The sequence below is a fragment of the Passer domesticus genome, chromosome Z, assembly GCF_036417665.1.
Source record: "Passer domesticus isolate bPasDom1 chromosome Z, bPasDom1.hap1, whole genome shotgun sequence".
NCBI classification, from domain to species: Eukaryota; Metazoa; Chordata; class Aves; order Passeriformes; family Passeridae; genus Passer; species Passer domesticus.
In genome coordinates this window covers 50,680,717-50,705,133 of record NC_087512.1, presented here as the reverse complement: position 1 = coordinate 50,705,133, position 24,417 = coordinate 50,680,717, and the positions used below count along the sequence as shown (strand labels likewise).

The 24,417-nt window shown below is 47.1% G+C and overlaps 1 protein-coding gene across 1 annotated transcript; it reads right to left on the bottom strand.

Moving 5' to 3' along the window:
* Positions 1 to 18,843: 18,843 nt before the first annotated feature.
* LOC135290964 (uncharacterized) lies at positions 18,844 to 24,149 on the bottom strand. The gene is made up of 5 exons (XM_064404976.1): positions 23,614 to 24,149; positions 22,637 to 22,984; positions 21,628 to 21,794; positions 20,519 to 20,639; positions 18,844 to 19,428 (listed from the first exon to the last, which is right to left on the bottom strand). Exons 1-5 carry the CDS (start codon positions 24,122 to 24,124, stop codon positions 19,358 to 19,360), a joined length of 1,218 nt encoding a protein of 405 aa, XP_064261046.1. The 5' UTR covers positions 24,125 to 24,149; the 3' UTR covers positions 18,844 to 19,357.
* Positions 24,150 to 24,417: the final 268 nt, after the last annotated feature.

The window sequence follows — 24,417 nt, the reverse complement described above, 5'->3', positions numbered from 1 at the left end:
TTTCCTCCATGAGGATACCAGCAGTAGCATGATACCAGTTTTTTCACCTCTTTTCTGTGTCTTTGGTGCTTTTGAGAGTTCCTCAGTGCCCAGCAGGAATGAAAGGACATGTGATGATGTGATTTAAGAGCTCTGTGTTGTTCCTTGCCACATGAGTGTTCATGACAAGCTGGACAGCCCACTTGTGGCTCTGTCGAGTTAAATTCATCCCAGTTCTGTGCAAACAGCAGCCCTGAGGTGCTGAGGAGAGCAAGGACAGTGGGTGGGTGTGCATGCACACAGCCGGGGCTGACTGCTGTGTGGGCAGAAGGTTTTGGACTGCTGTACATCTTCACTCTCCAGGCTGGAGGAATATATCAAAACTATATGAAATAAAAATATTTATCAAAACATATCAAAATGTATCACACAACACATATGAATTTATGATAAATGTAATTCATCATCTATATACTACATATTATATATTTTAATATAGATACTATAATAAACAGAAGATATAAAATATAGACTTGGTCTTTTTCTAAGCCATTGCCTGTGGGTCATACAGACCATCTCCTGGTGTTACTGCATTTGTGTCTTCTGGTACTACTTATTATAGCATCCGTGTCCTTGGGAGTTCCTTCAGGGAACTTCACACAAGGGGTTTCCATCGTTTCAGTGCCTTCAGAACTTGTTCCTTCCCAGTTCTCCAGCCTCCTTCTGGATTTTGGAGCATCTCAGCACTTGTGTCCGTGGCCCTTCCTTCATCCCCAGCCTGCAGCAGTCACAGTCACTGCTGCCTCCCCCTTGCTGCAGCTCATTTGCCCAAGTGCTGCCAAAGGCAGCGGAGCTGGCTCAGGATCCCTGTTGGCTTCTGGGCTCTGGGATGAGCTCCAGGGGGACACTTGGAGCTCTTCCTAAAGAGCTGCCCGTGGGATGGGGGGTGGATTTGTCCTCTCCAGGTGGCTCCTGCTTGGAGTTCTTCTCTCAGTGGAGTCCCGGAGTTTTCTCAGCAGGCCTTGGCAGCCAGTGCTGAGCCAACGTGTGGCTCTGCTGCCATCCCAAACCTGCGCTGCCCGTGCCCAGCCTGAGTGCAGGTGGGGCATGTGCTGGCCATGGCCCAATCCTGCAGCATTTCCATCTGCTCATGGCTTTGGGCAGCACAAATCTACACTTCTTTCAATAGAAACACTGCATTTCTTGCAGATAGTTACACCTGCACTAGTAATGTACAAATATGCAAAAAAACCTTAAGTTTAAAAATGAAATTTGTTTTAAATTGCTACACTTGTGCTGCCAATGTATAAACATGCAAATATCAATTTAAGTTTAAAATGTAATTTTTTTGCGAGAATTGTGCTTTGTAAATATATACAAATACCAACTTCAGTTAAAAAAAATATTTTATTGCAACTCTGTACAACTCACTGTACACAAATATGAATTGAAGTATAACAATTAAATTTTTTACCTATTACTACAATTGTACAACCCATATACAAATACAGAAACATCAATATCCCTCTCTAAAGAATTTCAGATCCAGAACTAAATAAATACAATTTTAGAACTATGCAACTCCATATATATTTAAGTAGAAGTAAATACATATATATCCATAAGAATATATAGATGTAGATATGTATTACATATTTCATTACATATATGACATATATAATATACACATATCAAACCTATCTATAAATATACAAATATCAGTGGACCAATAAAAAAATCCATACAACCCCAGCAATAAAACTACACAGCTACACAACTGTACAAGTATGTAAATATAACTACAGATGTAAACAGATCAACTTACATGCATCAACATAACAATACACATAGACAGATGTCTACACAAATATCAGTCAATGTATGTAAATATCCCTACACTTGTAACTATCCAAGTCTAATTGTACCCATCCACAAACAGAACTAGATCAGGAGGGATTGCAGCCCCCCATGTTCCCAGGCTCTCCCTCGGTCTCTTCCTCCTGGGCAGAGCAGCTCTCCTGCACAGGGACAGCAGATGGGACATTGGGAAGCAAAGGGAACACTGAGTCAGTATGGGGACGTTTCCCTTGGCAGCAGCTGCACTTCCATCAGGGAAGAGGAAATGTCAGAGCCTCCCCAGGAGGGTCAGAAGGAAAAGCAGCCGAGGGGCCGGGCTGTGGTGAGCTGTTCACTTCTTTCAGGCATCCCAGTTGCTCTGGGGGAACTCCCTCATGTCACGTTATTGAACCACCTCTGCACTTCCCAAGACTGTGGCCCCCAAATCAAGCAGTATTTCTGTCTCCAGCTGCTTGCACCAATGACGGGGAACGTCCTCTGACAGAGCTGGGGCACAAAGTTACCTTCCACAGCTCATCTGACAGGGCCTTGTTCTTCCTGTGCTTCCTGGCTTTCTCCTTATCTTCCACTTGGAAATTTTACAGCATTTCTTTTTCTTTCCCTTTGATCAGTGCTAAAATGCATGTTTCTCTTCCGAGTTTCAGTTTGTTCAGTGATCCTGTCAAGCGTTTTCTCAGAAGCTTTTATCATGGAATTGAGTGTTAATTTCAAAAGTTTTGGTGATTTTCTGTGTGATTTACACAAATCTCCTGCTAGTTAAGACACCACTTGGGAAGGTACAAAGAGGAAAAAGGATGTTTCTGTGTGTCAGTTCAGCAGTGGAACATTCATGGATAGATGGAGTGATTAGCTGCATTTTACATGTACTCCTAACCTGAAAGTGCAACAGGTAACTTGGGGAGAAATTAAAGTCAGATCTCTTCTCCTACCAGCCTGTATTCAAATGCAAAGTAAATAGAGCAGAGTGAAAATGTTAGTGCTCAGTTCCTGAAGTGCCTCATTAAGGTGTTCTTAGAGTAATGGAGATAAAATCTGGGCTGGCATTCCTAATTCCCAGACATTCATTGTCAGTTTCATTGACTCTGAAAACAGCAGAGGTGTGCCCACCATACCTTATCAATCCATTTGGGGATGGTGTAGGTTCAGGTTTTCTGAGGCTTTAGCTTTATAGATCTCTAGACAAGGCTTCCAGGACTCTAAATGGCTTTCAGAAATTAAACTTTTCTCCTTTTTTCCTCAATCTTTGCACCAGAAACCTTCAGTGAATGAATTCCACTCTAATACAACTCGAAGCTGAATCTCTCAGCTGCCCCGGCGCGGGCCGGACTTGGCGGGGACGAGCGCGGCGGAGCCGGGGCCGCGGGCACAGCGCGGGCGGGGCGGCTCCCGGCGCTGGCCGGGCTCCGCACGGCACGGCCAGCTGCAAACCCCCTCTGCCTCTGGCTGCCATCGTCCTCCTGCCTTTGCTTTGCAGCACGCCCCCAACCAGCAAGGCAAGGAAGATAAGGAAGCTGCTTCCCAGGCAGTCAGCCTCCTGCAGCTCTTGATGCCTGCGGTTATCCCTGCTCAGGTCCAAGACTTCTCGTTTCTCTTCCATGAACTCCATCAGATTCCCCTCAGGCCAATTCTTCAGCCTGCCGAGGTCCCTCTGAATGTCACAAGCATTTGGGCTATCCCCTGCTCCTGCCGGCTCTGTTTTGTTTGCAGGCTTGCTGAGGGTAAACTGCTCCTCCAGGCCGGCCGTGAATGAAGACATCAAAGAGTATCTGCCCCAGGAGCAGCCCCTGGGCGTCAGAGCACACGCGACTTGCCTCCAGCTCTGCTTTGTGCCACTGATGACAGTCCTCATCCGTTTTTCAGCCTTCCTGTCTGGGCATTTTGGCAGTTTGTGTTTAAGGATGCTGTAGGCTTTGAGTGTCTCAAAGGCTTGGGTAAAGCTGCGGTGGGCATCATCCATTGCTCCACCCATTTCCATCAATCTGCCTGTCCTAGCATGGGCATCAGGTAGGTTAACCATTACTCCCAATCAACTTCTCCATTTGTATGGAACAGTTTCCAGGATTAGTTACTCCTTCACCTTTCCAGGGGATGGAGGCAAGGCTGACTGACCTGTACTTTCCTGTCCTTCTTACTCTCTTTGAGGACATTCAGTGTATTAGAGCAATTCTGGCTGTTTCGAGTTAGGCAATTCCAGCAAAAAGTAAGAAAAATGAAGCTCTTAATACAGTCTATTAAACTCCTCTTTCTGCTACCATTCTATGCCACAAGAAAGATCTTGCTTTCTTTCCAGTGTTAGGCAAAAAAAAAAAAAAAAAAAAAAAAGAAAAAAAAGAAAAAAAGTCTCATTTACTAGAATGTAAATATGCCTATTTTTCAGGAGACACATAACTTAGATTTTCTTTCAGGATTAGACTGAGATGAAAGGATCTGAGAGCTTCCCGAATTTTTGGATATTTTGATATTTTTGTTGTCTCCAACTGTTTGGAAAACTGTTAGCACATGGTGAAGGTGTAGTGTTTTTGAAAATGCCATTCTGACGTTTTTCATGCTTGCATTGCATATTCACGTACCTACAGGAACTTTAGCAAACTTGTAGCACAGATTCATTACTTTCAACATGAGGAAATGCCAGAATTTTTTTGATCTTTTGCTTTTTTGTGTGGTGTTTCTGATTCCCACATTTTTATATGCATATGTATCTTTTTTTAGGATCATGGTCACAGACTCCGTTTTCCTTCAGATCCCAACATGGTCAGTGCCCAGAACAGCCAATGAACAACTAATCAATATTCTTTTTCATCTCTTTTGTTTAATAATAAACTCAGACACCATTGATCTTTTGGGAATCCAGGACAATACTTGTGTGCAAAGTTTGCAGGGTAGATTTAAGTATCAAGCCCTGTGAATTTTCTCTTCTCTCTTTTCCGTTCCCTTTTTCCTTCATCTCTTGCCTGACCTCAGGGCCCCTTCCCTCCTGTCAGGCCCTCTGTTTGTTGCACTCCAGTGAAGCTCTCAGCTGTGGGTTCCCCAGCGTGGCAGCTCCAGTCTTCAAGCAGCAGAACCCAGCTGAGGCTGGCAGCTCAGGCACCCCCTCGGCCAGCTGGGCTTTCAGCTGCCAGGGCAGCACGGAGGGAAAGGGGCCGAGAGAGAGCTGAGGATGCTGCCAGAGCAGCCCTTGGGCAGTGCAGGGGGAGGGTGGCTTGAGCTGCTGCTGAGCCCACTGCAGGTGCACAGGAGGCTGCTCCGCACGGCCGGGGTGTGCCGTCCATCCACACAGAAAGGCAGGGCCAGCAGGCTCTCATGGGGGGACAGTAGGCTCCATCCATACCAAAACTTCGTCAGGCCTGCTAAACCCTCCCTTTGTCCTTCTGTCTGAACGTTGGCAGTGGTTTAGCTTACAGAACGGAGGTTTCACGAGACAACTGATTATAACTTGTAAACACATTTCCATGGGTTCTTGTTTTGCGTGGGGCTTTTTGGTTTGTTGTGGTGTTTTACTTTAGTTTGGGGGTTTTGCAAGTGTGTGAGGCTGAACTGTGTCCCAGAGTTCTTGTGCATTCATGAAGCTGTAGAGTGCCCTCCATGGGAATCTCCTCGGCTACGTACAAGCCCAGAGACCAGCACGTGGCACCTCAGGCCGAGCACAAAGGAGCACAGGACGATCTACAGAGTGCTCTGTAACAATAGGCGCTTTGAGCTGCTGTCCAGTGTGCAAGAACTACATCCCCTCTTCTCCAGATTCTCCTAAAAATGCACACTGTTCTTGTTTTGTATGATGCAGCTCTCTTAAACCCCTACTACAGGGTATCTGCACCAGCATTCACACTGATGTTTGCTAAGACAATTCTGTTGCAGCGGAAAAGATCCAGGTACGCTGCGCCCTGAGCAATAGCAGTAGATAAATGGACATAGAGAGACTTCAGGAGCAGAAGCAGCATTAAATCCATGACAATATGTACGTGAGGAAATAGAGAAATCCACCCATGGTTGCGCAGCCCACGCATCTCCACTGGGTTCTGTAGAATGGCAGCAAATAATGCACAGGTATTGAGACCATGACTGACCCAAGAAGAGCAGGGAACAAGTTGGAAATGAGTAGGGGAAAAGAGTTGTGTAGAAGGAAATCATGCTGTATAGGCATTTGTGTTCTTTCCACAGCATGTAGAACTTAGAGCATGAATATACATCAGATTTAAATATTCCTGTAAAGCCTTAAAAACATTCCTTTACATGTGGTTATTTACACAAACATACCTGTGAACAAATAAAAAAAATCCACAACTACATGTATCATTAAGCTGGATCCTCTGTAGATTCTCACATTAATGCTTGCAAAATTACATGATACTTCCAAACATCTAAAGACTTTTGTCCTCCGTTTGCTTCTTTAAAGCTCACAAAATGTAATGAAATTCTCTTTAAAACTGCAGAGAATGCTGCATGGCTAAGCAAGCCATTATTTTCTTGCTCACAACCATCTCTTCCTTGTCTGTCAGAGTCACTGACACATTAATTGCTTATCCAAACTCCAAACAGTTAATGAGTCACTCTGAAGATGAAATAAATATTAATGAGCCAATTTGAATGGAATTCATGTTCTCTGCCTCTTCAAGCTGAAGGTCTGTATTTATTCCATGTCAGAATTAAGTCTTGATACCTAATAAATGGGAAAACATGAAATATGCCGACTAGGTCACCATGTTTCAAAGGATGATTGCATTTTAGTCTTGTTGGACCAAATCGGTGATCAAAGAGAGAAAGGACTGGTCAATTAGAACCGAGAAAGCAGGTGAAAGAGCTGTCTAGGTCTGGTGCAGCTGGAGTTAAAAATGGAGTGTGTGGGTTTTGAAATTGGGCAGGGATTCCAGAGCAGATGATTTTGACATAACATTACTAAATGCATGATCTTCAAACAAACACCTTGGCAGCAAAATCATGACGTAAGAAATGTGATATTCCTTGCATTGAGCAAAGGAAGGGGAGAAGGAAGGCATGGAGTTTTCAGGGGTATCCAAATAAATCCACTTTATTCTGGATCAATATGGAATTTTCATGAAGCAAAACCATGAAGTGGAGGGTTCTTCGGCCATTCAATTTTTTATTAAAATTATTAAAATTATTTATTAAAATTGTATTAAAATTCAGTGAAAGATACTATTTTGGAGTGTAAAAACTTTCATGTTGAAAACAGGAGTGTGCTGAGAGATCCTGAAGCCTGGGCCAATGGCAATTCACTGTTGAAAATCCAAGTCGAAAACTTTTCAAATGAAATGACCCAGGATGAAGTAGAAAACAGAAGTCCTTACCTTGAATCTTTTATGTGCCTCTTCTAACTCATTCCTGAAAGTGGTAGGCAAAGAGGATCCCACAGAAATCAAAGGAGCATCAGGGTATATCCCCGAAAGGCAACTGTAGGTGTGAAACGACTTGGGAGTTAGAGAGACATCAGTGAGCCACTTGCGAGTCAAACTGTTAGTGAAGAGCCCTTCTCCAAAGAAATGAGAGCTTCTCTCTGTAGCCATGATATTTTACGAAAAACCCTTTGCTAGGATTTTTCTCCTATTCTAGCTGAGAAGCCTCAGAAAAGAAATGTAAACAATTAACTATCTGATGTCTGTGGAATGTGGTCTGGACATTGTTTACCAACAGGTGCATCTGTGATTGGTGCATGTTGGTTGTTTCTAATTAATGGCCAGTCACAGGTGCAGCTGGCTCGTACTCTCTGAGAGTCGTGAGCTTTTGTTATTCATTCCATTGCTGTCCGTTCTAGCCTTCTGATGAATCCTTTTCTCTCTATTCTTTTCGTATAGTTTTAGTATATCATTTTAATATAATATGTATCATAACATAGTAAATCAACCTTCTGAAACATGGAGTCAAGATTCGCAGCTCCTCACACAAAGCAGCAACCATGTCTCTGGAGGAAGCTGAGCAGCAGGATATTACGGCTCATGTAGCTGGCAGGTATAACGCAGATAAAGCAGGGAATTTGTGGAAATGAACCCTGGTATTCACTGGTCTCAGAAGGATGAAGAACCCATTTTATCAGACTCTGGGTCTTAGTAAGAAAGGAAGAGACCTCTATTTATTATATCAGGCCCAGCTGTTCATGGTCAGAGGTCGTATCAGCTGCTCAGCAGAAGGCACAGCTTTAACTCCAGCTCATCACACCTGGAGGCAGCCCTGGAAGTGCTCCTGCACCTCAGCTGGTGCCAGAGCACAGGGACACCCGCACACCCTCCTTAGACCCCTGTGTGCCATAAAACTAAAGGCATCTCCCCGAACCAACCAGCCAAAGCAGCACTGAGCACAGAACATGTCACTGCCAGTGACGCCAGCATGAAAGGATACAGAGAAAAGTACAATTACAAAACGTATTGGGGGCTGAGTATAATACAGGAAAAATTCAGATTTTGGTACTTATCTTCATAAATGAGCATATATACTAGCTCTTTTCCCTAACGTGTGCTTAAAGAGCCTGCACTTTCCATAGCAGTGTCCTAAAATGCTTCCCTTCACACATTCCCAGCTAGCAGAGCTCTCACTCAACCTGTTTTTTCTCTTAAGTGTAAGAAAGGACTTAGTTTAGATGAACTGTGCTGCTTCCTCTTTTGTATCTGAAAGATACAAAATTATGGAAACAATATCTGCAAAGTCATAGGTTCTTTGAGGCAGGCCCCTGGTATGTAAAATAAGGACTGTGTACATGTAGCATCATGTCCACATCAGATAACACCCAAACCATTTTCTTAGGTTCATGTAAAATACTTTTTGTATCTCCCAGAAATGGCGCAGCCAAATGAGGTCGCGCTTAGAAACAAATGCGTTCCTCACGGTCCAAACGGCCAAACAAATGACAGCTGCCAGTGACACTTTTCCTACGGCCCCGTTTGCCCCAAGCGCGGATAAAAGCGGCGTCCCAGCTGCTGCGCTCATTCCGGCGCGCGGATCCCAGCCTGCCCCGGAGCGTCAGGAGCAGGGATGGAAGCTCAGCAGCTCGGGCTCGATGCCGTGTGCTGCGCTCGGCGCTCCTGAGAGCTGCTGCAGGGCCGGAGCAGGCCCGGCCCGCGGGGAGCGGCTCCTGCTGCGGCAGCCGGGCGGCCTCGGGGCTGCAGGGGCAGCGGCCGGGCAGGGCTCGGCTCAGCCCCGGGCAGCGCCGCCTTCTCAGCAAAGCTCCGTGCGGGCTGCGGAGAAGGGCGGGGGACCTGCTGGAGAGATCCTGCAATGCCCAAATTCAGAGCCCGCGGCAGAGGCCGCCCGGGGCACAGCGACCTTCCCGTTGTCCTGCGGCCTAAAAAGGAACGATGCCAAAGGGGCCCGGGTCTCTCCTGCCGCCTGCGGGCACCAGCACGTTGCAGGGACCTGTCCGTCAGAGCAGGGTTAATCCGGGCTGGAGACTGCTGCAAACAGGCATCACAACATCCCTTCCCAAATTCCTCTGTGCTCAGGGCTGTGCCGGACAGGAGGAGCCCACCACCTGTGAAAAACTCCTGCACATTCACAGCAGCCTCAGCAGCCGTGGTTGTGCACACATTGCAGAGCGGTGTGCTTGTGAAAGCCAGCCTGGTAAGCGTTTCAAAGGTTTCTGCAACCAGTCAATAGATTGATCGATCAATCCATATTTTTCAAGGATTACAAAAATAAGAAATTAGAGTACGAAGTCAAAACAATTGCGTTACAACAACCAGCCTATATCCCAATTGAATTCTTGCATTATAATTTTTGAGGAGACAAACCTCTCCCAATCTAGTACAAAAGTCTTTTCTCTATAGGGAAACACTTTACAAGTAATATTACCACATTTAATAATCCGTGGGTTTTTTGCAGGTTCCACTAAACACAGCCTAAAAATATGTATAACAGAAAATAGTTGTAAGCTGAGTTATGAAGTTACAAAATGTAGCAACGGCCTGTTGTACCTTTCTGCGTACGTAAACATTTGCTCTCCCATCTGACGGCTCATTCTGCAAGTTGCAATAAACAGCTGAATGCTCTCAGCAGCTCCAAATCCTTCCCCTTACCATCCTGAACGGATGGACAAAAGTAGCAATAACCAACATGAACAGCTCTTCACTTCTATTAAAACTTAACTCTTGAAAGATCCGTTTTTATTTTGTGTCTTCCAGGGGAAGCAGACGTACCAAACACATGGGAGAACATAATTTTCCACGGTGCTGTTTGGTCTGGAAATTGGCGTGGTCAAGAGCTGCTTTCCTCAGGAACTGGTGGATAATCCCTCTAAGCCTCAAGAGCTGCATAATGAGTAAAGCCTGGACGGACCAACTTGCATTTCACGTGTTAGATGGCAATCCTTAAATACTCTGAGCGGTGTTTAATAAAGCAGTTAGAGGATACTGGAAAAACATCCTCTCCTGACTTGATCTGTGATTTGCAGGTAAGGAAAAATGTCCGTTTTCTAAAGAGAAAAAGAGTGTTTACATTGAGGAATTCCCTAGACCTGCCTGAGAAGGTTGCACTTCAGAGAAGACAAGGAAGCAATCTAGGGATCAAAAGGAAACTTAGAGTAAGTTGAGAATAAAAACACAGAAACGCATACTGCAAACATTAACCCTTTTGATACACTGAATGGCTACGACTCTGTAACTTTTATTCCAAGTTGTACAAATTTTCATGTATTTTTTTTCACATTTATTTTTAAATAAGGCTGTACAAATAAAGTAGGGAAAAGCACGAAGTACAGTTAATATTGTCCACAGAGTGCTGTTAAATACAGGCAGAATCAAATAGTGTCAAACTATGTCAAGCAATCTCTGAAGTCTGCTAGTAAGTTGCTGACCAAAAGGAATGGTAGGAAAACCAGAACAAATGTAAGAAAGACAAGACTGGCTATCACATCTTTAATAAAAATCCATGCATAAGTGCCTTCTATTATGATAAAAACATTTGTCCTGTTCAGGTCAGTGAAAGGATTCTCACTGACTGCAGTGGGTTGGAAATTGCATGCTTTGTGAAAAGATGACAGAGAGAACATTAAAGTGATCTGGATATCCTTTGTAATCAGTCTCTGTTTCCTCCAGTAAAAATGAGATACATGCTTATAAATCACAATCATTCCTCTGCTCTCTGGAAATCTTATTTTGGTATTTCACACCACTCTTCAGATTGAATTTGCTGTTCTCCTTTCTATTCTTCTAGCAGTCACATGAGTAGGGACAAAAGTGCTGACAGTTCACAGGAAAGAGTCAGAAAGTGCATTCCACTTGTGTGGTTGTTTTGTTTTTATTGCTACATCACATCCATGTGTGACCCTCTCCTTAAGTGAGTGTCACTATAACCATTCATACCTGCCAAATATCACAGTGATTCAGGAAAGGGATTCATTTGTTTCAGAAGTCAGACTCCCAAAGTCAGTGCCCTTCACGAAGCTGTGTTCCCACCAATGGAGACCTCCTCAACAAAGCCTCTTGGGCTTATCCTGGGAGCCAAGAGCAGAAGTGCCAGCTGAGCACATCTGCAGCTGCCAACATCTCCTGCAGCCCCTCATGCCTCCGAGCTGAGCTAGATTTTCATATATCTATCTATATCTTTATATATTTATATCATCTATCTATCCATCTGTCTATCTATCTAGCTAGCTCTATCTCTATCATCTATATCTATATCTATATCTATATATCTATATCTATATCTGTATTTCTATATATCTATATCTAATCAATATTTATCTGTTTAAAGAAGATGAGTGTACCTTCAGCCTCAGCAGCTCATCTCCTGTACGTGAGACCCCTGCCCTGAACCCCATGTCTGTAGAGGTGTGCATGGGGGTGTGTGTGTGTGTGGGAGACCTTTTTCCTTCTGGAGCAGCAAATGAGGCACAACATATCCCACAGGGTAGATTAAATTGAACAAGATGCCCACTTGAAGGCACCTGAACCGAGGATGAGATCTCCACCAGCTCTGCAGGCAGTTTGGACACCCAGCTCCTATGGAGGAACAGGCACATGGAAACTAAAGTACAGCCCAAAATTATTAAATACCAACAATAATACACCTCCTTTTTAGTGGGGGAAATAAGGACTGCAAAGAACATGCAGTCCCACTACAGAAACTTTATGGAGCTGCCTAAGAGTGTTTGAGAGCAATTTTAAGGGGAGATGCCATTTTTTATTTGTCTGTCCAAAAGGACATGTGTGCTCTGCAGGTCTTGGGTGGTATCTGTAGGCTCTTTATGGACATGTTGCATTTAAAACAGTATTAGATGGCTGTGCTGAGACCACAAGAGTAAATTCTAGATACCTGGTTATCAGAGGCTTGGCAAGCCTTCATGTGCAAATCTTGGGGCTACCCAGAAGAGCAAAGACAAAAACTTAGGCAAAAGTGATTCTTGGTTTAGATGGCTTGAAAGAATGAAATGTGAAGAATGTTAAAGCTTTTTCAGTATTACTTTTCCTAGATGGAAACCATAAAATCAGTGATCTAAAATGCCTCTTCCGATCCATGGCTGCACTATCCTATTACCAAGAGCACAAATATTAGCTGAAAGAATAAGTCATGCTGCACGTGGATAATCAAGAGATTTTAGAATGTGGTCTGAACAATAACAAATCTTTGATATGGAACAGCATTGCTGCTGCTGCCTCAGCAACCCCCAGATGAATGAGGAGAATAATTAACTATGCAATGATTAACTATGACTTTTGCTGCCTTTGTAAACAGGATATGATGATACTGGCCACTTGTGTTTACAATTCTGCAATAGTGTTGCTTAATTGTCATTTTATGATTTCTTACCGAATCTGTTATCCAGCTTTTTTCTACTGGCACATTTTCTCCTTTATAGCCATGGCAATTTCAGAGATTTGGTTTGCTCTCAGCAAATTTGCTGCCAGACTGCAAATCAGACCTATGTTTACTTGCAGTGCTGACCAGATCCTGGGAATACCTCGCCATGGCAGTCTGTGTCATTTACAACACTTCCTGATACTTCAGTGACAAAATCAAGTGATACTGGTTCCATACTGCAAGCTGGAGCAATGTGTTTATCTTTGAAGTCTGTGGGCTGAGACTAAAATAATCAGCATTAGTTATTCAGCAACATACAAGAAGTGATGAGTTTTCAATCAGTATAAATCAAATTCCTATAAAATACATTTTAAGTATAACTAAGATGGGCAAGATAAGCTCTTCTTATTGTTATCAAATGCTTCTTTGAATCCTCAAGGGTCAGTGTCTCTTATCTCCATCATTGATGAGATCTTCACGTTAACTGCTGTACAACATCATACAGATAGTTTGTTCAACCCTACTGGCAACAATGTCTGGTGTTTACCACAGATGATGTGTCCCTTTTGTTCTTCTTTGGTGACAATTAAAATTATTGCTTGTAGACTCCTACATCAAACATCAGGGTTGTCAATATTTTAACAGATTAATTTTTCAAAGAACAGCAGTGTTTCTCTTCCTGATTTTACTAAATAAGAAGAGAACATGAGGCTAGCAAAAAATAATTAGATGAGAACTTGTTTATGTATAGCGTTTATTCAGTTGATACTTCTTACCAAATACATATATACATGATTTTTAGGTAATGGTGTATTTAACCAAGTGATGTAAAGTAACTCCAGATTGATGTACAATAACTCTCAGGTCATAGCTTTAAAATATTTGCTCTCCTCCCTTCCTTTAATCTTTCTGTTCCTGAGAGCTGTCGGTAGTTGTAAATGATAAAGAAGTTCCAAGGTATCCGTTAGTCCAGTGGATTCCTCTATTTAAATGAAAAATCAAAAGTATACCTATGCCTTGTTTCCTATGGGAAAAAAAAATAGAGCTCTAGTATTTTAGTCTTGGGCATTATTCAGATTTAATGGAAATATTGCACAGAATGAAATCAAATTTGGATTTGATTTTAAACCAGCCCTGCAACTCTCATCCTTACTAGTTTTAGCAAAGTGTCTTTATAATATGGGTACCTCAGAAAAAAAATTCAAATAAATTTCTATGGAACTGTGCTGCTGTGAAAAAAGTACACTTTCTTAAGTTTACCCTTTCTTCACACAGATGTTACAAACATAGAAAATTACAAACATATATGTGTGTATAAATATATATATGTGTGTGTGTGTATATCAGCTGAAGGAGAGAATGCACGGTTCTAAATTTGGAGCACCACCTTTGGAAACACAGATGGTACTTAATGCAGTCTAAAAAATTAAACATCCAGTATTAGCAGTGGGCCAACAAGTTTTGATCTGGTATAATTGCTTTCATTTGTAATCAGGTTTGCTTCCTGCAGTGGGTTGTGGAGGAATTAGTAAAGCTAAGAAGATCTCTAGAAAGCTGGGAAAGCAGGCCTTAGAAACAGAAAGAGCCAAGACACTTAGAGCTATCTGCAGCTGCAAAGTCTGAAAGTAGAAAATGTTACAATAGTAGAGCAAGTGAGGATATTAAACAAGAGCTTGAGTCTTAGGCTTGGCTAAGATAGACTTTTAGATGGCAGGAAAATATGCTTAGCAAAATAGTAGAAAGTTTTAAGCTTACTAATGGAACATTGTGTATTGTTAATAAAAAGAAGACACGCAAGCACTGTGTGAAGCAGGTGTACGTGTACTTTTAGTAATCGGTTAAAACAACTGTCTGTAAGCTTTAGCAACATGCTATTGGCTAAAAAGTTTTTAAGATGCTCTGTAAGAAAGAAATCTTTGGCTGCTGCTGGCTGTACGTGAGCTTTGCCCTCTGCCTATTGTCTCAACCATGTAACGAGGCTGATCCCGCCAATAACGCTCAAGTCTTGTACCCGAGCAGCCCCGGCCCGTTCATGAAAAGGAAAAACACCGACACAGCTTGAGGCTTAGGAAGGCAAAGAGAGCCTGCAGGGCAGGTGGCTGTGCTGTGACTGCAGCAGCAGGAGGGGTCACCTCGGGGCTCAGGAGGGGCTCCGCTGTCCATCCGCGATGTGCCCGCTCCTCCTGCGTCCTGCGAGTCCTTCCCTGGCAGTGACAGCGGGAGCTGCTCCCTGCCGCCGGACGGCTCCTCTGCCTGGAGTCCCTCCGAGCTGTGCAGTACAAGCTCCCTCTTGCCTGGAGCCAAATGCGTGCCTGCGCCTTGGGCTGGCTTTGCCAGCTCTCTTTTTCCAAGCGTGTGACTCCCAGGCTTCTGCCCCAGCCCAGGGATGTTTGTTATTTCCATCCCCAGCTAGTTTGACACGGTGAATCACTGTGGTTTTACCTAAGAGGTGAATTGTAAGAGCCTAAATGAGAGATGCGGGACTCCAGGCGCTCTTCCAAAACGCAGTTTATCACATGCAAGACGTTAGAGCAGTCCAGGGTCGTGGGCGACAGAGCCTGTGCCTAGAGCTGTCAGCTGCATCTGCAGGCAGGCCTGGAGACCCTTCCTTTAGGTTACAAATGCATTATATACTTTTCTTTGCTGAGCATCTTAATACAGTAGAACCAATCTATACCTTAACTTTTATCTATAGCCTATCATAACTACTACAATTACCATATTCATGTTAGTATTCTCCAATCACTAAATGTGTTTACAGTTTAAGCCAGAAGTTGTTTTTCAGTTTTCTTGCAGTGGAAAATTCTGACACCTTTTTTCTACTTGCAACATTTGCTGACTTGTTTGCCTGTGCTATCTTTCTGCTTAGTAAAAACATCTTCTTGTTTGAGGTGGGCTTATCCTTTGTTCTAAGTCATAAAAACCCCTTCTAACTAACATATCCTTTGCCTCCTTGGTTATCCAGTAAGACTGGCTCAGCAATTCTTTTCTTCTATATCAAAACTTGCTTCCATCTCTATTCCTTCCTCAGCTTCTACATTCAAAAAATCTTTCTGCTAAGCATACGTATCTGTGAGACTTTCTTGTCAAATTTTCATCCTTCCCAACATCGAATCAATAAGATTGTGGTGCTTTCTTGTACACAATGTCCTGTTAGGACCAAGAAGAAGCTGCTCCTGCAGTTTGGCTTGTGGCTGTTCCTGCACCATTTGCTCCACACGGCATGACCAAACAAAGTCTATCCTTTGCTTTACTAAGTTTAGGCTACAGCTTCGTGCAAATACATGTTAAAAGAGAAGAAATGCCATAAATCCCCTTACATTTTTCCCCTCCCTAGCCAGGGTGCTGCCTGAGGGGGTTCTGGAGATGGACCACATCTCTCTGACAAATACCCTCAGACGGATGTTTCACAGACAAGACAGGTCTCTTACCCACAGCTGGACACACCTGTGAGGAATTGGGTGCCACGGCCTGTCACACACTCGTCAAAGCTTCAGGATCAGTGAAGAAATAGGGACAAACATTGATGTGGTCGCTCATCAAGGAAATGAGAAGTGCCCCAAAGCCAATGTCAGTTGAAAAGGGAAATTCATTACAGACTGCTGCAACTGCACTGCTTAGACAGAGCGACCACTGCCTGATACAAGATGGCTGCAGAATGGCACCACTCTGCTGCCCCTATCTCTAAACAGAGAAATATCCATTTCAGTTCCCACAATCGAGTATGTCACGGGTTACTGAGCGCTGCCTACAGCTCTCTGTGTGTGTCTGTCTGTAAAGAACCAAACATGGACTGAATTATCTGCATATCCACAGAGCAGGAGCTCTGCTCCCAGTGGAGTCCCGGAGTTTTCTCAGCAGGCCTTGGCAGCCAGTGCTGAGCCAACGTGTGGCTCTGCTGCCATCCCAAATCTGCCCTTCCCGTGCCCAGCCTGAGTGCAGGTGGGGCATGTGCTGGCCATGGCCGGAGATTTCCATGGCCCAAATCCTGCAGCATTTCCATCTGCTCATGGCTTGGGGTAGCACAAATCACAAAACCCCCATCGCAGCTGACAAATGGCATTTCTTGCAGATTGCCACACTGCTGATGGACAAACACACGATGTAGCTGCTGCTCTCTGTGAAGAGAGCTGCGGCTACAACTCACGAGGATCAATTTCCATTGAAAAACATCATTTATTTCAAATTGCTGCACCCGTGCTGACAATACAGAACTACACAAATCTCCATTTGGATTAAGAACAAGAATTTATTAGATTACTACAACCAGTCTATGTAAAAATATAAAAATACCAACTTCAGTTAACAAAACCTAATTTATTGCCAGCCTCTACAACTCACTAGATACAAAGATCAATTAGGACTTTAACAACCTAATTTATTACATATTACTACAAGTGTACAGCCCATATAGAAATACAAAAATATGCATTCCCTTGTAGGGGTGCATTAGTTTTAAGTTGGTTTATTCCTGTACCCCCCATTCCTGTTTATGGTTTTGCCCGGGCTCTCTCTCTCTCTCCCTCTCCTTGACTGTCCCGTCAGTTACGAGTTATCTCTCCTAATCCCTCCCTGGCTGCCTGTCTGTTATTCAGTGTCCATACCCTTCCATCCAGAACCTTCTGTCTTGGACACTGAGTGATTGGACCAGAGGTCAGGGTTCAACCCTCAGTTTATTCCCACTGGAGATCCGAGATGTTTGTTACGCGTTATTCCCTCCTCTCAAAAATTTAGATTGGTCATTGTATTCTGTTTATAAGGCCCTGCCGGGCAAGCATTTTTGTCCGCGCCCGACGCACTTTCAATAAACCCTCCCGTTTTCCCTGTCGGCGCGGTCCGGTCTTTCTCCTGTGGGTCGCAGCCCAGCTCCTCTTCCAACGGCTCTGGGGGTTCTCGCCCTTCTGAAGGCATTCAGCCTTAAGCACTCTCCCTAGGAAGTCTCCCAGGGGGAGAGTGCCCTTCCCCCCTCAGTGCTGCCGGCGGCGCGGCCGGAGCGTGCCGGGGAGTCAGAGTCTTAGAGGCTAGCTGTCGCCGCTGCATTCCCTCCCCAAGGAACCTTGTACCAAGAACCTTATCGATACAACTGTACAACTATATGACTCCATACATGTTTAAATAGTACTAAACACACACACAGAGAAATATTTATATATATAAAAAATATATATTGTTATATATATAAATACCTATATAACAATCTACATATGTAAACAGAAATTAAATATTACATAATATACACTATATATATGAACAGATATATAACAGGAAGAAAAGGGACCCCAGCTGCCCCATCTTCAAAGCCTCTCCTGCGGCCTCTTCCCCCCGGGCAGAGCAGCTCTCCTGCACAGGGACAGCAGATGGGACATCTGGGAAGCAAAGGGAACACTGAGTCAGTATGCGGACGTTTCCCTTGGCAGTAGCTGCACTTCCATCAGGGAAGAGGAAATGTCAGAGCCTCCCCAGGAGGGTCAGAAAGAGAAAGCAGCCGAGCGGGCCGGGCTGTGGTGAGCGCAGCCGCGGCGGGACCGTCCCGCAGCCCCGGCAGCCCAGCAGAGCCGGCACAGATCCCGGGCCCTGCCGGCACAGCTGCCTTGCCCAAGGACAGCCCCTGTGCCAGCCGGGGCAGCTGCGCTGAGCAGCCCCAGCACGGGCAGGGCCCACGGCCACAGCCCACGCCAGCCTCAGCCCCACCCTGCCTCCCCGGCCCTGGGGCCTCACCCGGGCTCTCTCCAGGCTGGCAGCAGCAGGGCCTCGCTCCCTGCTCCTGCTGCTGGCCCTCGGCTTCTCCCTGCTGGCTCCCGGCAGTCTCCGGCGGTCCTCGTGGTCTTCATTGCAGCTGTGGCAAAAGTGGAGGCTCTGGAATTGGTTCCAAGGCCTGGCAGAGCTGCAGTCCCGGAGCCCTCTCTGCTCCCTGCTGGCCCCTCCATCCCCTCAGCCCCGCCATGCTCTCGCCAAACCCCCAGCCCCCTTCAGCTTCTCCAGCCCCTCACAGTCCTCTCACCTCCCTCAGTCCCTTCTGACCCATCCCGTCCCCTTAGACCTGCCACCCCCTCAGCCTGTGCCACTTGCCTGTCACCTCAGTGCCACCATGGCCCTGGGCTGCCCCACAGCCCTCAGCCCCAGCAGCAGCTCAGGGTCACCGTCCCTTCAGCGCCACCGCCCCCTCAGCCCCCTCAGCCCCCTCAGTCTCACCGTCCTTCAGCAGCTCCTCAGGGGACAGTGCCTGGGGCCACCGGCAGCTCCCAGCGCTCCAGGGACACCCGGGGCTGGAACTGCTGCTGCGCCCGGCCCGGCCGCCAGCTCGGACCCAGCCCAGGGAGAGGGGACACAGGGGGCACAGGGGGAAAAGCCAGAGGTGAAAAAGGCAGCCGAGGGGGAAAGAGGTAAAAATACTGCCTAGACCTACACTAACATCAATCTATCCATCTAAAAATCCATATAACTCTAACTACATATAGATGCAGATTTATAAATATAAAAATATTAAAAATATATTATTACTCTCTATGTATATAAATGTCAATTTTAAAATCTATAAATGTAACTACATGCACATAAATATAATTCTATCACATCAAAAACTATATATAGATTTAACTGTATAGATGTATATATATATATATATATATATATGTCCTCTATAAACCTACAAATATAACTATGTGGATATATAAATAGGATTGTATAAATCAATAAATGTAACTACATAGATATATAAATAGAACTATGGAAATCTATAAATCTATGTATAAATGGAGGGATTCCACCTGCCCGATGGTCACAGGCTCTCCCTCCGATCCTTTTTCTCACGCAGGGCAGCCCTCCTGGCAAGGTAGATTAGGTGGAAATCTGAGAAGCAAAGGGAACACTGGGTCAATATTGGCCTCTGTGCATCTTTCCTCTTGGAAGTCACTGTCCTTGTGTCAAAGACTGTAAAAGATGGCCTGAAAGGCAGAGTCTCACTTGGCAATTTGAAGCCTGCTCTTTAAAGAGTCAGAATCCATCCAAGCATTGAAAATTTCTGAAGTTTTGAAGAATCCCAATTAAGTCAAAACCCTTGCAGTGCAAAGGGCACCCATGAGAGCTGGAAACACAGGCAGCCCCAGCTGCCACAAAGAAGCCCAGCTTTGTTCTTTCTCTGTGCTGACAGAGAGACCTCAGTCCCCACTGAAATGGCTGAAGCTCAGGGCTGCTGGAAGCTGAGCTATGAATCAGCACCGTTCCCTGCCGTCTGCAACCTGCCCTCTGCAGTGAGCAACAGCTCCTCCAAAACAACCACCAGCTCTGGGATGAACAGCTGGGAGGGAAAGAACTTCCTAGCAGGCCTGCAGGCTGCACCAGCTTTGCTCAAGCATGCAGATCCAAAGTGCTCTATCTCTCCTTTAGTTCTCACTAATTTGGGGTAATTTCAGGTTTTCCTTGAGCTACTGGATTTGTGACTGATGATTTGCTTGGCCTCAGAGCTTCTGCTGCTTGTATTTTTAATGTATCTCACTACACCTACCAGCAGACTGGTACAACATTGATTTAATGCTTGGAGACAAACAGCTCAGACTTCTACACTGACCTTTTCTTGTGGTTTTTTTCTCTCCCTTCAAGAGTCACTCAGTGTTGCCTCCAGAGCACTGACACCCTACAGCAAATTTATCCATGGACATCAGCACAAAACTGGGACACCCGAGTTGGTGACACAACTCCACAAGGTCAGCTTTATTCCCTCCTCCCTTGCCACAGCAGAGGACTCAGTGTCAGAGCCTCTGGAGAAGCGTGGAGGGCAGGGCTCGGGGAGATTGTGCCCGTGCAGGATTTGAACTAAAGGCACCAGGAAGCACCAGCCCTGCAGACAGGAGCTCAACTCTGCTCATCTCCCTTGCTGCCAGAGGCAGGCTCGCAGCAGCCATCTCACACCTCTCTAAACCAAGGGGGGCTCTGTCCTTACCAAGCTCTTCGGGCTCCTGGGAATTGTTCCCGCACCTCCTGGTGCCAGGCAAAGCTCCTTCTGCTTCAGCTCTGTCCACAGGCTGCCCTCCTGAAGACTCTGGGGCAACATTAATATTCCCCTTGAAAGAGAAACAGAAAGGAAGAAACCCTTCTCACCAGTTACACCAAACACCTGGTCCAACAACTCCATGGCTCACACTCTTAATCCCTTGTTCCTAACAAGAACTCTGGGCCCCAAAGCCCTTCAAGAGTCAAAACAATTTCACTTCTCAAACACAGTCCAAAAGCTGTCAAAGCTGACAGTGTTGAACGTGGGGGTGACACTGAACACATGGAATGGCTGCTAAGGAAGGAGTCCTGGTACAGAGATTTGCTCCTCCTCCACAACCCTGAGCAAAGCAGTCTCATCCAGGCTGCAGCTTGGCAGGGACTGCATGGGAACACACATCTCTTCCCACAGAGCTGCCCAAGAGCAAGGTGACTGAGCTCTGCAACATGGACAGCAAGACTGGCCAGTTTGCCCAGCTGAGGATTTCCCAGATGGAGACTGGGCTGCAGGCACCAGGTTACCCAGAGGACAAGAAAGCTGCAGCTCCAGCCCAGCCCCACACACGGCTCTGGGAGCGCCCACACGCCCGGCAGGGCTCACGCAGCAGCAGCAGCTGCAGCCCAGCCCTGCTTTGCCTTGGCCTTCCCACCCAAAAGAGGCACAGCCCACATCTGCTGCTGGAACAGGCACCTCTGGCATGTCCCTCCCTGCACGGGACACTTGGCAATTCTCCAAACACTCTTCTCTTCTTTCCCACCAAACAAAGCCTCTTAGAACCTACAAAGCTTCCACTTCCTCACCACAAACACCCCTGCACGAGGGATTCTTCCCAGGAAAACAGGCACCCAAACCTGACCAACACAGGCTCACACCTCTTCATCCTTATTCAGGGGGAGACTTTTTCATTCCCTCTTCTTTAGGAAGTCTTGTTTCACCAAGCAAATCTTTTCCTGTCCATTCACTGAGCTGAACTCAAGAAGCCTTTGCTTCTCAGCCATGCAACAACATTCACAAGCTCTCAGCTCCCAGCCCTTTTCTTCCCTGTCCAATGCAGTTACCTGAGCAGAGGGAGAAAACATCTCCTCCAGCGTCTCAAGCACCATGTCCAGATCTGGTGGTGGCAATTCCTCTTGCCCAGGAGTATTCCACAGCCAGCTGGGGGCTGTCCATGGTGCAAAACCAGCACTGCCAGCTGGAGCGCTGGGGCCTGAAGTGCCTGGGGTGGCTGCAAGAATCCAAACACATTGGTCAGGCTCCACAATGTGGCTTTGGGACACAGAGCTCTAGTGCTGCCTTGGATCAAACATCACAGGAAGCACAGAGCAACCTCAGTTCCAGAAATGTATTCAGACTTGCCAGGGGATTGGGGGAGTGAGTTCTCCTCTTAAAAAATATTTATCCTAATTCACATGTACACAGATTAAAGCATGGATTGTAAAAGGGATATAGACACACACACACACATTTTATAATCACAGCCTTTTGCATCTTCCCAGCAGCTTTGGGATTTGGCTACATTTGGTTTCTCATCACAAAAGACCACAGAAAGTGGATTCACCCAGGAAGAGCCCAGATCTTCAGACACACATGCTGAAATTAAACTGTGAGTTTTTTCTAAAACCAGCCTTGTGGGTGAGGCTGTATTCTGCAGCTCCAACTCTTCTGGGGCAGGCAGAGCTCATTTCGGTGGTTTGGCTTGATTTTCAGGGCAGACAGTCTTAAACCTCTGCAATATCCCCTCACCATCCTAGTCTGGCTTCATTCAAAGAAAGAGGGGAGTGCACCTAACACTGATGACTTGTTAGGCAATATCTTTTGCCTTGCCCTTGTACCCCTACAGAAGGGCTGTCTGGAAAATGCCCAGAACACCCTCCAAATCTGCAGCAAGGACAGGAAAAGCTGGCAGAAAATCCTTCTGTTTTCAAGATCCCTCTTCCTAGGCGACTTGACACTTTCTACCCGATTCTCGCTTGAGATCTACCCATGATAGAGCACTGCAGGAAAACTCCTTAAAGGGTCACTAACCAGGACCTGCTTGGAAAGCAAGGGTAGAAACTCTTTCCCTACCTGATGAACTGCAGGCTGGCAAATACTGCTCTGAAGATGTGCAGCTGCTTCCCTCTGGAGAGGCCATGGAAGGGCTGTGATGGTCTATGGGACGCAGAGAAACGGTGAGCTCAGGGCGGCATCTGCAGTCTATGGGAACCAGCGGAATGATGAGCTCACGCTTGAGATGAAATTTGCTGGTGCCTGGTTCCTCTGATGAAACCCCAAGAAGTCCAGATGAGGCAAAGACTTTCTTGGGAGATGTCAGGAAAAAGTCAGACTCCTGAGCACCTGCGCTTAGCCTGGAAGGGCCTGGAGGCAGCTGTAAACCCTCAGGTGAGGCAGCAGTGAGGTCCTGGTATGAGAGCACTGTGTAGCAGTGAGGGAAGAAGAAAGGAAGCAAAGAGAAGGCCGCGTCACTATTGGTCTTTGGGTGTGTTTCCTTTGGCAGCAACTGTACTTCTATCAGGAAAGACAAAAGCTCCCATCCTCCCAAACAGGGTGAGAAAGAAAAAATTCCCCACATGTTCTGGGGCTATTCAACTAACAATTCCTTGTCTAATTAGCTCTGCCCTATTCGTTCAACTGTCTGGGAAAACTGTCCCACTGCTGCTCCTTGGCAGAAGGCAACTGCCAGAAACCCAACTGCCCGGTGCTTTCTCCTCTGCTCTACAGGGACAGGAGGCTCCCTCCAGCTGCGCTTGACCGGGACAGGGCTCTGGGCCAGGCAAGGAGCAGCGCCAGCCACGGCGCACGGCTGGGCCAGCTGCAGCCGAGCGGGCCGGGCTGTGGTGAGCGCAGCCGCGGCGGGACCGTCCCGCAGCCCCGGCAGCCCGGCAGAGCCGGCACAGCGCCCGGGCCCTGCCGGCACAGCTGCCTTGCCCAAGGACAGCCCCTGTGCCAGCCGGGGCAGCTGCGCTGAGCAGCCCCAGCACGGGCAGGGCCCACGGCCACAGCCCACGCCAGCCTCCGCGCCCACAGCTCCCACTCTTTCTCACCGGCTCTGGGCGGCTGCCCGGCGGGGAAGGACGCCAGCGGCCGCTCCGTGCGGAGCTGCTGGAAGCGGCTGGGCTGGCGGCTGCGCACCTCCAGCCCCGCTGCCAGCCGCTGCCTGTTGGCCCTGGTCAGGCGCTTGATATGGAGCAGGAGGTCGGGGCGGTCGCGGCGAAAGTTGGGGTTCCTGAAGTGGAGCCAGCCCCCGGCATCGCCGGGCTCAGATGAGCCAACCCGGCTCGGCACCTTGTGGAAGCCGTAGAGGTTGAGCTGCCGCACGAAACTACCGAAGTGCGTGGCTTGGAAGGAGTCCGGCGTCGGCCCCACCCCCTGGCCGCCCCCGTGGGCGTCGCCCGGGCTGAGCAGCTCCCGCTCGAAGAGCGAGCGGTCGACGAGCAGCCCCTGGGCGCGGCTGTCCCAGCGCACGGAGCGGACGCGGGGGCTGTTCACCAGGCGCCACAGCTTGGCGGGGAAGGCGCTGGCGCTGAGCCCGGCGGGCAGCGGCAGCTCCGCCATGGCTCCGATCGCCGCCTGTGGCCGCAACGCCCGCGGCGCAACGGCCGCGGCTGCGCCGGCGGCGCGCGGCCGGAGGGGGGCGCTGCGCTCGCGCCCAGCGCGGCCCCGGCGCGGGCCGGACTTGGCGGGGACGAGCGCGGCAGAGCCGGGGCCGCGGGCACAGCGCGGGCGGGGCGGCTCCCGGCGCTGGCCGGGCTCCGCACGGCACGGCACGGAAGGGCAGCGCCCGGCACGGCATTTCAGGGCAATGGAAGCCCGTGGCGAAGGCACTGGGAGCAGTTGCGGGCTCTGTC